This window comes from Danio rerio, chromosome 17 (genome assembly GCF_052040795.2).
Source record: "Danio rerio strain M-AB ecotype USA chromosome 17, GRCz13ab, whole genome shotgun sequence".
Classification (NCBI taxonomy): Eukaryota; Metazoa; Chordata; class Actinopteri; order Cypriniformes; family Danionidae; genus Danio; species Danio rerio.
In genome coordinates, this window is record NC_141037.1 from 23,317,846 (window position 1) to 23,333,159 (window position 15,314).

At 35.9% G+C, this 15,314-nt stretch overlaps 2 protein-coding genes across 4 annotated transcripts in view; one reads left to right on the plus strand and one right to left on the minus strand.

Annotated features, from left to right (window-relative positions):
* The window catches only part of crip3 (cysteine-rich protein 3), an 18,115-nt gene extending 14,248 nt beyond the window's left edge, over positions 1 to 3,867 (plus strand). Inside the window, exons 5-7 of the mRNA XM_087290393.1 lie at positions 491 to 565; positions 3,031 to 3,125; positions 3,319 to 3,867. Coding sequence (XP_087146519.1) covers positions 491 to 565; positions 3,031 to 3,125; positions 3,319 to 3,453 — 305 coding nt within the window. The 3' untranslated portion in view covers positions 3,454 to 3,867. The remainder of the gene's footprint in view (positions 1 to 490; positions 566 to 3,030; positions 3,126 to 3,318) is intronic.
* slc22a7b.3 (solute carrier family 22 member 7b, tandem duplicate 3) lies at positions 3,455 to 15,108 on the minus strand. Of its 3 annotated transcripts, none has more exons than XR_015513356.1 (10): positions 14,667 to 15,047; positions 12,642 to 12,745; positions 11,061 to 11,215; positions 10,798 to 10,966; positions 10,580 to 10,703; positions 9,899 to 10,005; positions 9,136 to 9,390; positions 6,374 to 6,687; positions 6,058 to 6,264; positions 3,455 to 4,057 (listed from the first exon to the last, which is right to left on the minus strand). XR_015513356.1 is itself a non-coding variant. In XM_087290391.1 (10 exons), exons 1-10 carry the CDS (start codon positions 15,045 to 15,047, stop codon positions 3,988 to 3,990), a joined length of 1,641 nt encoding a protein of 546 aa, XP_087146517.1. In that variant the 5' UTR covers positions 15,048 to 15,108; the 3' UTR covers positions 3,455 to 3,987. The 3 variants fall into 3 exon arrangements, 1 of the variants encoding a protein (XP_087146517.1); XR_015513355.1 differs by having other exon boundaries at positions 6,374 to 6,671; positions 8,982 to 9,390; XM_087290391.1 differs by having other exon boundaries at positions 6,374 to 6,482; positions 9,176 to 9,390; positions 14,667 to 15,108.
* Between the last annotated feature and the right edge of the window lie 206 nt (positions 15,109 to 15,314).

A 15,314-nucleotide genomic window follows, 5' to 3' on the forward strand; every position in this document is an offset into this window, starting at 1 on the left:
CTTAAACGTGTGTGTGTGTAACGGAGGCCTGGGAGGATGCTTTTCTGAACTGACCCCCTTGGGATTTTACGTGATGGAATTTTAATGGGCTTCGCTGATTGGCTCCTTTCCTAAAATATTTCCCCTTAATAGGTGTTTTCCGACAGGCGGGACGAAAAGGAATGTTAGGGGAGGGTTTTAAGGAGCAATGTGGAAACGTCTGTAGAAATGAGGGTTTCCTAAACACGTGAGCAAAGCACCATGGGACGTCTTTGATAAAAAGAATAGAGGAGAAGAGATTGGGATCTAAAACTGCCAACGGTTTGTCACTGATGTGAGACAGAAGTGTTGATTCAAAGTCTGTGGATGTTTAAACGGAAATGCCATGGATCCTGATCAAAAATTTAGTCACAGCATGTGGACTTCAAAAGTTAGGAAATCATATTTAATGTGAACACAGATGTGAATATGTGTATTTAAATCGATATAAAGTTCTTGTTTTGGTTTGTAGCTGCCACTGCTCCAGCACGCATGTTTGCTGGAGAGACGTATCTGTGTCCTGGCTGTGGAAAAGCAGTTTATTTCGGTGAGTCCAGAGAATCAGAACTCTGACTTTTCAGACATTTGAGAGCTTTCAGGAATGTCTGTGGTGTGTGTGTGTGGTTTTTGTGCTGCTGTGGTGGTTGTGTGCAAGAATTTAAGTGTATTTAAAAGAGAACAACAAGAATTCCTTTTTAAAAAATCATATATTTTATAGTTAAAGTTTATGTATAAAGTTCTAAGTTATATATAAACTTTAACTTTAAAACAATATGTTTTCTGAAATGGAATTATTGCTGTTCTTTTTGCTGTTTTTGTCACGATCAAAAACAACAACAGTCAACTTTGAACTTTATACAGTATGAAACCTTTGTTGTTTTTGATGGTAACTTTATACTGATTATACTACAATCCCACATGTGAAAACCTTTTGTTTGTGGGGGTTTTCTAGCCCTAATTTTTGTTAATAATTTCAAATTATATTAATTGAACATATATTATATACTAGTTTTATATAGCAGGTTTTGTCACTATATATCTTTATTACATAATTCTATATTATTAAACTACATTAAAGTATATTATTAAATAAATATAAGTTAGGGATGCTCCAATCAGAATTTTTGCAGCCAATACTGAGTACCGATTCTTGGTGATCGGCCGATACTGATTCCAATGCTTCAAGTTTTAGAAAGCATTAGGCACATTTTCACTCTAAGTATGATACTCAAGTGGAGATCTCACCTTACCTAAGAGAATAAATGAAGGATGCTGCATATAATACCTTAAACACATCTCTTATAACCATTTAGTGTGGAAATGTCATGGCCATAAGCAGCTTTACAGAAAATAATATAACAGATATAAATATTTGAAGAAAAATTACAAACAATGCAATTTGGAAACATTTGCAAAATGATGAAAGAATAATTCAACATGTCTTAATCAAGAAAAAGTTGAGTGCGCATTTGATGTATTAGAAGTTAAAATGTGCACCTATATATCCATTACTTCTTTAGTAAAAGAAAACAGTCCTCTAAACTACTGTTTATTGCAGTAATTATATTACAGGAAGTTATACAATTAACTATTCAAACTTCTGTGATCATTTCATGAGATCGGCCAGATTGACGAGTATCGATCGAGTCATTAAATGTGATTAACGACCGATATCGATATCTTCAGCCATTCGATCGGAGCATACCTAATATAAATAATGCTTTATGTAAAGAAAACATTTTCTGTAATGTTATTTTGACTAATTGTCATTTTAAATGTTGTGAATGACAGTATTTTTACTTGAAATTTGTAAGAAATGTTAAAGAATAAACAACAATAATAATACTAAATAATAAATTATTTTACTTAACACTGAAAAATTCAGACAAACTTTCACAGCTTTATATACACACACATTAAAAGCATTGCAATACACTGTATACATTTTCATTCGATTTGTTGAATATACAGTACAATTAAGAATACAGTAAATGAGAACTGTTCTTTTACACAACATTCACATTAGATAAACAGGATAAAAAGCACCCCCCCTCCCCCAAAAAAGGGGGTACATAAAACAAATAATAATTATCTAATTAAAAATAGATAAAATTTCAAGTAGCATGAAAGATCTCATCACATTTACTAAAGAAAGAAGCACATTTCTTATTATCAAGTAATCTGCGTTAATTAAATGTTCTATTTCACATAAGAATAAAAAATCTATTTTTTTAAGGAACCTTAAAATTTTTGTGAAAGCAAAATTTTCCAGTAAGTATAAGAAAGTTCACAAAGGCTTCTAACAACTTGTTTTGGTTTTCAAAATAACAAATAACATCCTTAAGGTGCAAATTACCACTCGCATTAACTTTGGAAAAGCAACATGAACTTAAATCATTCCAAAACAATGATGATACGTTGCATTAAAAAAAAACAAGTGACAAATGTCGTCACACTCATTTTGACGAAGGTGCAAATATCAGCAACATCACAATATTTGGAAAAGAGTGCATTACAGAGGTAAATTTGTGCAAACTTTTAAAGTGCACCTCTTTTATTTTATTAGGAATGCAAAATGTATATGCTGATAATCTTGATTACTTGTGGAGACAGTAATCCACTAGGTATAGCCTTCATAATTGACTTAAATTCCTTATACTGGACCGGAAATTTAATAATATTTATAAAACTCTCAAAAGTTAAGAGATCCCCATTATGATTGAAAAGATCAGAAACAAAGATAATGTTTTTGTTAAACCATTTATTCCAAAAAAGATTTATTATATATCTTAATGTCTGCATTATTCCATAAAATGGTTCTGTGGTGTGAGTAATTGTGGTTTTAAATCAGTTTCCAGGCTAAAAGAGCTTGTTGATGGAATTAGACTAATTTAATAGGTCATTTATCAATGGAGTAATTGCAATTGAATATTCATTTGATATTTACTTTAACTGGACTGATATGGCGAAATTTGTGATGTACTGTGATGATGTCATCGTCTAATACCACAGCTGAGAAAGTGATGTCATTGGGTCGCAACTGGCACCGGCCTTGCCTTCGCTGTGTGAGATGTAAGAAAACACTGACTCCTGGTGGCCATGCAGAGGTACTCATGCATATAGAGATGCTTTTCAATGCAATTGAGATTTTCTACATATTGTTTCATATTAGTTTATTCCAGAACTTTAACAATAGCTAACTCTAAAACATAAAAGAAGTTATGTAAGCAGTAGTTGAGTTCTTTATAATATAAGTTCTCTATATAAAATATGCTTTATTATGTTCTCTGTTGTCTGCAGCATGAAGGCAGCCCGTACTGCCACGTACCCTGCTATGGCTACCTTTTTGGACCAAAAGGTGTGAACATTGGAAGGGTGGGCTGTTACATTTATGAGAATGAAAATGCAGAAAATGAAAGGCCAAGTGAACATTAGGTCATAAAGAAAAACTTTTTTTATTTAGTACAGATTTTTTTTACACAATTAATACAATTGTATTGTGTAAAGCTTTTCACACAGTCAGGTATATGCAAACGCTGTTTTATGTATTGCATTTATTCTAATTGATAATTAGGAAAATGCATTTTAAAAAACTGTCCACACACACACCGACACACACACACACACACACACACACACACACACACACACACACACACACAACCACACTGTTCTCTGTTTCATTTTTCTGTTCTTCTCTTCCACAAACAGAGACTCACAATTTCCATCTATTCATTCACGCTTCCATTCAATCTTATCTTATTTAGAAAATATCTGTAATTATTACATGGCACTGGAAACAAAGTTGTAAATCCTTGTGTAACTAATAAACAAAAATATTTTAGAAGATTTTTAAGAATTGTTCTTTCTTTTTTTGTGCGCATTTACTGTCTTGGGATCTGAATATGACACTAAGCAACAGAACATCAAAGTGTAATTTCCATTTGGTAAAACTGAACTCTGGTCTGTTCACTGGGGTTCATTCATTGCAATTTTCTCCTCGTTCTCCTGCTTCTCTTGATCTTTATTGGGAGTTTTCCTATTTGAAAAGGTAAAAACATGACTTTAATGAACATGCAGTTTTCAGATTTGCTTTGAATATTTTTGGATTCTAATATATATTAAATCAAGCTAATTTTTCTAAAACAATATATATGGCTGTATATCGGCACTGGTGGGGGCAATAAGGCAACGCACGCCTCCCACCAGTGCCGATATACAGCCATATCGCACTGCTACTCGTGTGATATTGCGTTTATACAGCAGTTTGATGGCATAATTGTGTATATAAAAACAAAATTAAACATGGAGAGTCTCAAAAACCCTTTTGTATGAGGAACTACTTTCTTCCAGATTTAAATCATAAGCTGACAGTTAAACAGTTGAGCGTGCATCTTTTAAACTTTAGATCTGTTGTGTCTGCTTTCTGCTGGCTGTATGTGGGTGGAGTAATACACAAAGGGTAAAGAGGCTGTAGGAGTTCTGATATTGCAGAATATTGCACGGCTATCAGCCAATCAGATTTCAGAACCAGACAGAACTGTTGTATAAACATATATATAGTTGAAGTCAGAATTATTAGCCCTCCTTTATATATATATATATACTTTTTTAACACATTTCTAATAATAGTTTTAATTACTCATTTTTTAATAACTGATTTATTTTACCTTTGCCATTACAGGACATAATATTTTAATAAATATTTTTCAAGGCTTTTCTATACAGCCTGAAGTGACATTTAAAGGCTTAACTAGGTTAATTAGGTTAACTAGGCAGGTTCTTGTATACTAGGCAAGTTAATGTATAACAATAGTTGGTTCTGTAGACTATCGAAAAAATATATTGTTTAAAGGAAATAATAATATTTACCTTAAAATAGGTTTTAAAAAAATTAAAAACTACTTTTATTCTAGCCGAAATAAAACAAATAAGACTTTCTCAAGAAGAAAAAAGTATTATCAGACATATTGTAAAAAATTTCCTTGCTCCGTTAAACATAATTTGGGAAATATTTATAGGAGAAAAAAAATTCAAAGGGGGGCTAATAATTCTGACTTCAACTATACACACACACACACACACACACACACACACACACACACACACACACACACACACACACACACACACACACACACACACACACACACACACACACACACACACACACACACACACACAAACATGTACAAAAACAGTGAAAGGCAGTACCTTTCCAAAGGTGCACATTTGTACTTAAAGGTTCCATATTGGTAACTTAAAGATACATTCTACTACCCAAAGCATATATATTTATTCTATATAAAAAGAACAAAACTGTTTGAAAAGTACCTCGCTAAAGTCTAGATGGGATACAGCCGTGGATACACACATCAATATAGCATAATTTTTGTAACACTGTACAACAATAATTATTATCCGTGAGTCGTTTAGGGTTGGGGTGTGTGTGAGCATTAATAAAATACAATTTAATGGGAAATATAATAAATAATATGGATAATACTCTGTATAATTACTGTACATTACTGTAATGGTTGGGTTTAGGCATGGGGTAGTGGAGGTGGACGTTAATAAAATACAATTAATGGGTAATTTTAGAAATAATATAAATCATTCTTGTTAATTTCCAGGCACAGCTGTATCCCTTCTAGCAACAACCAATACCTTGTCAGTGACCATTTCTGTAACTTTATTTCTGAGCATCATAGTCATTGAGAGAATTTATATTAAAAGGTATCGTTCACTTATCAATGAAACTTTTCATTCTGTTAAACTTTTCATCATTTATTCATTCTGTTAAACACAAAGAAAGATATACTGTGTGGATTAAAACAGCCGTTGACTTCCATATTTTTGTTCCAAAAATGTATCTAATGACAAACAGTTTATCTTGTTTTGTGATCAACAGAAGAAAAAAAAAAATTCATAAAAGTTTAGATGCACTTTAGTGTGAGGAAATAGTGAGGAAATTTTCATTTTGGGAGTACTGTCCCTTTAAGTGTTCAGAATGATGTTGTACTGAATGTTAAGACTTACCCAGTGCCCTCAACATCCTCTATAGTCTCTGGTAGACACCTGTCTCGAGTCTCTGGTAAATTCCAGGCCACCACAGAAGCAATTAGTGCCACCGAGCACAAGATGGTCTGAGAGAACTGACCCCAGAAAGTGTCCAATAGCAGGACTAAAGGAGCCACAGAAACACCCAGACGAGCCAGGAAGGAATTATAGCCCATGCCATTTTGCCTAGAGGATCCAATCAAAGTGTTTATTTAGCGTGTAGTGTGCAATTACAGATTTTATGTCAAGTTGCAAATTAACTCGAAGGAAACAAAAGGCAGGAGGTCAATGTTACCTGAGAACAGTCGGGTAAAGCTCAGAGCTATATAATACAATTGTGCAAAAGGCAGCAACTGCGAAGCCTTTACCCAGAACAGCAACCACAGTACGACCAATCCACTGATCTGAATAAGATAGAGAGAGAGAAGATATTGAACCATGTTTAACTGACTGAATAAACAAGTGAAACTCACCCTCTTTTAGCCATTATGAGATGGGTAGTTTGCCAATTCAACATATTTAAAGTTAATGAAAAGTTAGTTGTGACATGGTGGCGTAGTGGGTAGCACTGTCACCCTACAGCAAGTAAGTCACTGGTTTGAGTCCCGGCTGGGTCAGTTGGCATTTCTGCGTGGAGTTTGCATGTTCTCCCCATGTTCACGTGGGTTTCCTCCAATTTCTCTGGTTTACCCCACCGAGATAAATTAAACAAGCTAAATTAGCCATAGTGTATGTGTGGGTGTAGATGCAAGAGTGTATAGATGTTTCCCAGTGCTGGGTTGTGGCTGGAAGGGTATCCGCTGTGAAAAACACATGCTGGATAAGTTAGTGGTTCATTCCATTGTGGCAACCCCTGATTAATAAAGGCACTAAGCCGAAAAAAATTAATGCATAAATGAAAAGTTAGTTTACATGGTTAGATATAAAAATAATAATAACCTGTATAGAATTTTCAGGGACAGTTATCTATAGGTTGTAAAAGTAACCTTAAAATATAAAACTTTGGGACATTCTGTAATATTAATTTTGGTCATTACTATTTAATGTTGTGCCAACGTTATTTTATAAAATTATCTAAATATAGCCATAAAGCAACATTCTGTAAAAGATATTTTAGGCTATCCTGCAGAAAATTACCACCCTGCAACAATTTAGGGACATTTTTTCAAGGTTGCAAAACAATGGCTGCGTCCGAAACCACATACTTCCATACTATATAGTACGCTAAAATCAGTATGCGAGCCGAGTTGTATGTCCGAATTCATAGAATTCGAAAATCAGTATGCGAGAAGTACCCGGATGACTTACTACTTCCGGCGAGATTCCGGAGTGCGCATCCCATGCATGCTGCGCTATCGGATGCAGCGATAGACCTGAAAAACAGACTTTCTGTAGAAGTTATTTAAAAATAACCATCCTGTAGTGTTCTGGAATTAATTTAAAGGTTGCAATATATATATATATATATATATATATATATATATATATATATATATATATATATATATGTTTATAAATATATTTTGCAACCTTTAAATATATATATGGATGTGTTTTTGCCATGGCTGTATTCAAAACTTTTTCCTTGGAGTGGCAAATGGAGAAAGCTATTAATGTTTTCAAAACCAGTGGTCATACCGTTATGTTTAATCTGCTGTAATAAATTGCACCTATTTGACCCCTTTATCAAGATTTAAGATAAGTCTTTTGTGTCTCCAGAATGTGTTGTTGAATGTGAAGTTTCAGCTCAAAACACCCATCAGATTATTTTTTATACCTTTCAGAATATTGGAATTTCTGCTCTGAGCACAATGTAGCTATTTTTGAGGTCTGTGCCTTTAATTCTAGTTCTCCCACACACTGTTCCCATGTGCCTTGGCTGCATCAGATAAACAGCACAGTGACAGACATGAAGGAAGCAGATCTCACAAACAAATACTACATTTGTGAGAAATACTACAGTAAGAACTTTCCCAATGATTTTGTATTTGTTGGGTGGAGTTAATTCAATGTTGTAGAGTCACACACAATGTTGTTACAAAGTTCACGCACATATACACACACATACAGTGGACACACACACACAGTGAGCATGTTGAACTTTGCACTGTTTTTGCATGGCAAATTTAACAGGATACACGTTAATACCCACTACTGTATAGATATCCGTTATGTTATGTGAAATAAACCTGATTTATTGTCCACAAACCGGGACTGAAGCGTCTTCCTTTATAATCGTACTGATATGCGGCTGTGCTGATAAAAATGGTCAAATTGTTGTAATTCATTACAATCATGCAAAAAACGTTTTAAACTTGTAAAACTGATTCTTGATCACATTTGATGATGATTGATGATCACAGCGAGCTGAACAGATCTTTTAATCCCAGTTGCTTTGCGCACATCCTTTCATTCATTAATTTTCTTTTTGACTTAGTCCCTTTATTAATCTGGGGTCCCCACAGTGGAATGAACCGCCAACTAATCCAGCATATGTTTTATGCAGCAGATGCCCTTCCAGCTGCAACCCATCATTGGTAAACATTTATACACACATCCACTATGGACAATTTAGCCTGCCTAATTAACCTAGACCACATGCAAACACGGAGAGAACATGCAAACTCCACACAGAAATGTGAACTGACCCAGCCGAGGCTCAAACCAGTGACCTTCTTCCTGTGAGATGAATGTGCTACCCACTGTGCCCCGTGCAGCCCCTGCGCACGTCCTGTCTTGTTGATATGATTATACGCATTTATATGCGGCTGTCAAACAATTCGGTGGGCGGGGAAACCACATCCCCACGTCACGTTGCAGTGGGCCTTAAAATAAGAGGGATTTGGATTCTATTTTAACACAAGGAAATTAAAAAAAAAAGAGACTTATTGTGTTTATGTCACTCCAATATTACTGTGGAGACACTATATCTACACACAGTTTTGTCTAAATAGCTTCCAAAAGATGATTTTCATCATAGGTGCCCTTTAAAACAGTTGTACTGTTTATCCAAGATATTAGAGAACATCAGCTCTTTTGCTCAAGTGCACTGCAAACCGGTTGGTTTGAAATGTAGAATTAACATTTCCACACTCACCTTTGGGTATGAATATGTTAATCATGAGGCTGATTCCTGCAAATAGTTGAGCTCCTGCTTCAGTCTTCCGCCTGCCAATTTTCTCCAGAAGATAATATACAATCAGTTTAGATGGAACCTCAATGGCTCCATAAACAAACTGAGTGAGGTACATATTTAATCCAAAGCTTGTGATATTGAGGCTTATACCATAGGTCATAGTGGCGACACAAAACCTGCAAGAGGCCAAAAGCCATTATTACATTATTTACTATACCATGTTTTTCAATATATTGCTACTGAAGATTAACATATGATATGTGTGTAAGAAATAAGCTGTTGAGTGCAGTTTAGTTATTGACCAGCGATGTCACCAAATAGCAAGAGTTTCTGACTTGAACATGTAGCCAGTTTAACTTTTAAAGGGATAGTTCTCCAAAAAATTAAATGTTTACTCATTATTTACTCGCCCTCAAATGGTTCCATTCCTTTTTTTCTTCATGTTGAACACATACAAAAAAACAGTAATCATTGACGAACGTAAAAAAAAACAAATTAATGATTACCATTTTCAACTTTCTTCAAAATATCTTCTTTGGTGTTCAACACAATAAGGAAAGTGAAACTGGTTTGTGACAAGTAAAGGGTTATTAAATGATAAAATCATTTCAGTTTTGGGTGAACTGCCCTTTTAAACAGCCTTCTTGCAAATCACTGTGAATTATTAATTGTTCAGTGACACACCATACTGTTCCTGTGAGCATAGCCAGTTTCCTCATCTTAGGTGTTCTGACAAGGTCCAGGTACGTATATTTTTTCTTTCCTTGATCTGAAACACTGATAGCGAGAGCCTACAGAGGAAAAATAGAGATGTGCTTAACTTTCCACATAGCAAAATGTCTCTGGCCCACACAAATCAGGTTTTGCTTGGCCCACATGCCGCAGTGAATTAAGGTACATGACTGGACCAAGTCTGGGTTCCAGACAAGGGCCAAACATGGATTATATCTAAGTCAAGTCACAGCCAGGTTAATAACTCATAACTGGGCCTGAACTGTGCCAGATAGGTTAGTGTGTCACGATTGCAATGAAATTGATAAAACCATGAAGCCTTGCGCTTTTAGCACAGTATGGACGGGCTTTTTCCCAAAGCGACCTGATTGGTAGAACTTTACTCAAAATTTATTTTAATGTATTTTAAATGTGGGTCAAGACAGGCCAAACTTAAGTGGCCCATAAATCAATTTTTAACATCTGGGCCAAATACTACATTTTACGTCTGGCTCAAATCTTGTGTGCTGCCTTAAAGCCAGATAAATGCCTGCTGTGCCAGCTTTATGCCAAATCTGTGCCAGAATTCTTTGCTACCTGGGTTACTAACAAGCATGTTTTTAAAAAGTTTGTCAACCTAGACCATTTTCCCACCTCAGGTTTGATTCTTGATGTAACTTCAGCTTTACGGTTCATGACGGCACATTTATGCAGATAATAATGAGCTTTTTCCACGTCCCCATTGGCTATCAGCCATCGAGCAGACTCTGGAACCCACCTACAGTACACCAGAAACATTTGCTGTAGAAAAACCTTTAGGCTGAACTTACTCATTATGTTTTTAATTTGACAGAACAAATCAGAGCTATTACCACCAAAGGATAGTGCACAGCACTAAAGGTGAAGTGACAGCCACTGTCAGCCATCTCCAGTCTCGAATAAAGTATGCAATCAGAGCCAACGAGGTGCTCCCAACAGCCCATGCCATACTGTCAATGATACTCACTAGTCTCCTGTGCTCAATGTCCACCCACTCCAGATCTGGAGGAACACATGCATTAGCAATCCATCTGACTCTTTTACTTTGCTTCATACTGACACTCAGCCATAATCTGAGAAGCCAAGAGATTCTTACTGAGGACAGAAGAGACAATAACAATGCCAGTAATAGTGAATCCACTGAAGAATCTCAGCACTGCGAACATGGTGAAGGAAGTAGAAAAGACGCTGGCCAATGCAAAAGCCATTCCTGATATGTATGAGACCAGCAGCATTGGTTTACGCCCAAATCTATATGCCAAACAGAAAATAGGTTTATTTAAACAGAACAGGTCATGCTTGTGATGATATTTGCACAATGTAATTGGTTCTTATTTTAATTCTAAAAAATTAAGTTTTAATTGCATTGGTAGCTTCATGATTTTTTACACTAGTGCATTTTTGTTTTAAGCCTGGTAATCAAACTACTACAGCATCTTCAACCCAAAGAAACATGGCCTTTTGAAAATGCTGAAGCCCCGTTTAAGTTTGGAAAGCCTGGTATTCCATTAGATGGACTGAAACACAAACTTTTGTAAATGGATTTGTGCTTTTTGGCCTCTGATTCATCAAGTCCATCTTATATGACCATTACAAAGCCAATAAACTACAAGTATATGGTGCAATATACAGTATGCACATCCCAAAAGTGGGGGTCGTGAAACAATCATTGGGGGGGTGGGGGGGGGGGGGTGTATGTGATTCGGTGTTGCTTGGTGATTTCCAAAAATCTCATATATTTTATTAAATTAATAGAATTATCATATTTTATCAATTATTGTATTTTATTTGTGACCCCTGGGGTTATTATGCTAGATTAACATCACAGCATTAGCGTTAGTCACAGCAGAATGATTTTGCAGTACAATATTAAACTTTATGTCATTCACATACACTTTAGAAATTAAGGCCATAACTGAACAAGGAGGATGATCTCCAAGTGGCTGCAAGTCTCCAAAATTAAACCAAGAATAGTCTCACCATTCTCATTATGTGAGGTTAATATTAAATAAAAAAAATGAATAATGATTATAATAAAAGATATGGTTGTAAGACTGTTACACTTTTTTTGTGTTGACAATATGCTTATGTTTATATAGTTCCTATTGGTGTGTGCGCACCATTGTGTGCAATATTTGTATGTTTATAACCACCTCCGAGCATAGTGGGGGTTGTGAGTCACAATTGTTATTTTAGGGGTCGCGGGCTGAAAAGTTTGAGTACCCCTGGGGTATTGTAGGATTGGAAATTGTCAAACACCAATTGTCAAGAAATGCTCTAATAGACATTTTGCAGAAGAGCAAATGCGCTAATACATTTGATGTAAATACAAACATAAAATAGATGTTTCTACCATGTATAGTACCTGTGCGATCAGGCATGGACATGAAGAGTTTTCATTGTAAAACACCATTTTAAAATGAACTGTACTATAGTTTAAACAGCCTAACATTCATTGAAGCTTTACAATCAACAAAATGTTCTTTATAGCAGAAAAAAATGTTCTTTAGATCATTAAAATGTTCTTCACTAGTTAAGATAAGTATTTTAAGAGATATTTTTCTTAGGGAAACCAAAATGATTCTATTTATGCCACATATATCCTTTACCACAAAAGATCTAAATGGAATCTTTATTTTTAATGTTTATAACAGTTGTGTTTTCTTTGAAAATTCACCTGTCACTCATGCCTCCAAAAAAAGCTGCTCCAAACATCACACCGACAAAGAAGATTGTGGCCACAGCTTTATTCAGACCTCTGTTATCACAAACCAGATCCCACTGAAACAGAGAGTTGGAAAATAATTTTCTTAATAGCTGTATGAGCTGTAGTTTCACAAAATAAGACACCTAAAAATTGGATTTGGATAGAATGGTGACACTTTTTACCTTTGTTCATTACCACCCCTCAATTACTATAAAGCAGGGGTGTCCAAACTCGGTCCTGTATGGTCAGTGTCCTGGAGAGTTTAGCTTCAAACCTAATCAAACACACATGAACCAGTTAATCAGTCTTCTACTAGATATACTAGAAACTTCCTAGCAGGTGTGTTAAAGCAAGTTGGAGCTAAACTCAACATGACACCAGGCCTCCAGGACAGAGTTTGGACAATCCTGACTTAAAGGCTGGAATTCACTTGCTTTCCCATGTATATGATAGAAATGATCTTCCCATTTCCACTCAGACTGCAGATACACTGGTATCCTTAAATCGACAACCATAAAAACACTTCTCTTCAGAGAACACCTGAACCCTGGTGAATAATACCAAAGCCACCTATAAGAAGCTCTCCTTTTCTCTCTCAAAATGAATCGCTGAATACCTCCTTAATTGTTAGTCGCTTTGGACAGAAGCGTCTGCTAGGTAAACTTTAATTATAAACTAACATGCTCATGATTGATCACGGCTGGTCCCGCATTACCTAATACATAATTTGCCAATAAGATAAATGCTAACTCACTACAAATAACCAAAGTGACATACCACAGTTATCTTCACCTTTCACCCCTATTCCTCCCCCTTTTCCTTTATTGTGAGGTAAGGCAGCCCAGTGGTTAGCACTGTTGCTTCAAGTTCAAGTGCTCAAGTTCAAGTGCTTACCAGGCCAATCAACATTTCTGTATGGAGTTTACATGTTCTTTCCAAGCTCGTGTTGGTTTTCCCCCAGTTTCCTCCCACCATCCAAAGACATACGAGATACAAATTGGCACAATAGATGTGCTCTTAGTCAGCAGTATATCTCTCCATAGCAATTCCTAATTTGTCTTTAGCTATAAATAACAGGGGAGTTCTCAAGATCTACTTGAGCTCAAACCTTCCTCTCGCCCTGCAAACGGAAGGAAGCCCTGGGCTCGAGGATCTTATGAGGTCAGGGCTCTCTCCCGGGGTAGCATGCCAAACACACTTTATAATCAATCATCAGCTAACTGTGGACTCTTGAAATGACTAAATGTAAATGTATAATCCATGCAGCATTGGTTTTGTTCAATAGTACTTATTGAGTGTCCCTCAAAAGTAATGTAGAAAATAAGGATCTCGACAAAAGTACAAACTCAAGTGGCCACTCTCAAGAGATGCATTTGAATGCATGTTAATTCGAGATGGAAACAGCCAGACTGATGTTTATGCACGTGAAAGGGAGGTCAAACCAACTATTACATATCTATAGTTTGATGAAATTTAAACTTTGCATTTGAACAGAGTTTGGGTCATTTTTATTTTTGTTTTGGTATTTTAAGTGTTGTGTTTGAAGAGCAGAACTTCAGGTTGATGATAAGCCAGTGAGAGACAACTCTCACTTTTTTTTTTTTGTATTTCATTTTGCACAAGCAATGACACTTTGATTGCAGTTCAACATGTTGCTAGCTAATAATTAACTGTCAGAGATTTGCTTGCATAATTTCATATTTCATAATCATTTTTCTCTGCCAAGATAGTGACCTTTCATAGTAAAAATTAATAAAACCTATTGAAAAACAGGTTACACTCTACATTGATAGTTCTCATCAAACTCTGTTGACAAGTATCTTAGCTACTACATTTCCAAGTTATATGACTCAAATACTGTGGTTTCTTGTGAGTCAATTTAATGCACCATTAAAATAATTAAATAGTACTTATAAATCATTTAAAAACTTTTAACGATATATATGGAGGTTTAGCCAATAATGCATCACCTCCCTACAGTAACTGAAGCTTTACCTGTGTGGCGAGAGTGCTGATAAAGGTGCTGTTATCAAAGTGCCATCCATTCTGACACTCCACTACTGGAAGATCTGAGCTGCTGGAGGAGTTTATCAGCAGCTGAAACTGAGGATGAGAGAACATGTGACAGGAAACAGGACTCCCGTCTTCCTGTGTTGGAACACTGACAATCAGTCTCTCCTCCTCAGTTAGATTTCCAAAGAGCCCATCGGCATCTAGAAAGCTGATGTCGCAGTGATGAGACGGGATGGCGGCGATGAAGTTGCTTAATAGAAAGTGACACGGGATGATGAATCGACCTACAAAACTGATGCAAAGAATCATCTTCTGGAACCTGCCGAAGCCATTGATCTCCGTAATTAGATCTTCAAACTTCATGTTGTTTTCGTTGATGCACAGAATGTCCTCAGCCTTCCTCTACAAAACCCTGGGTTTATGTAGTGAGTTTTATAGGATGTCAAAGGTTGACGACTAGAAGACAGAGGCAGGTTGTACTTTGGTCATTAATAAACTGCTGTGATTGTATGTCTTTGTTTAATGTGTGTACATGTGCTTGGCATTCTATGCATTATGAGGACCAAATGGAGCATTTTGGAAAAATGGTAAGTGTTTTGGGGTATGGTTGCGGTAAGGCGATGTAAAATG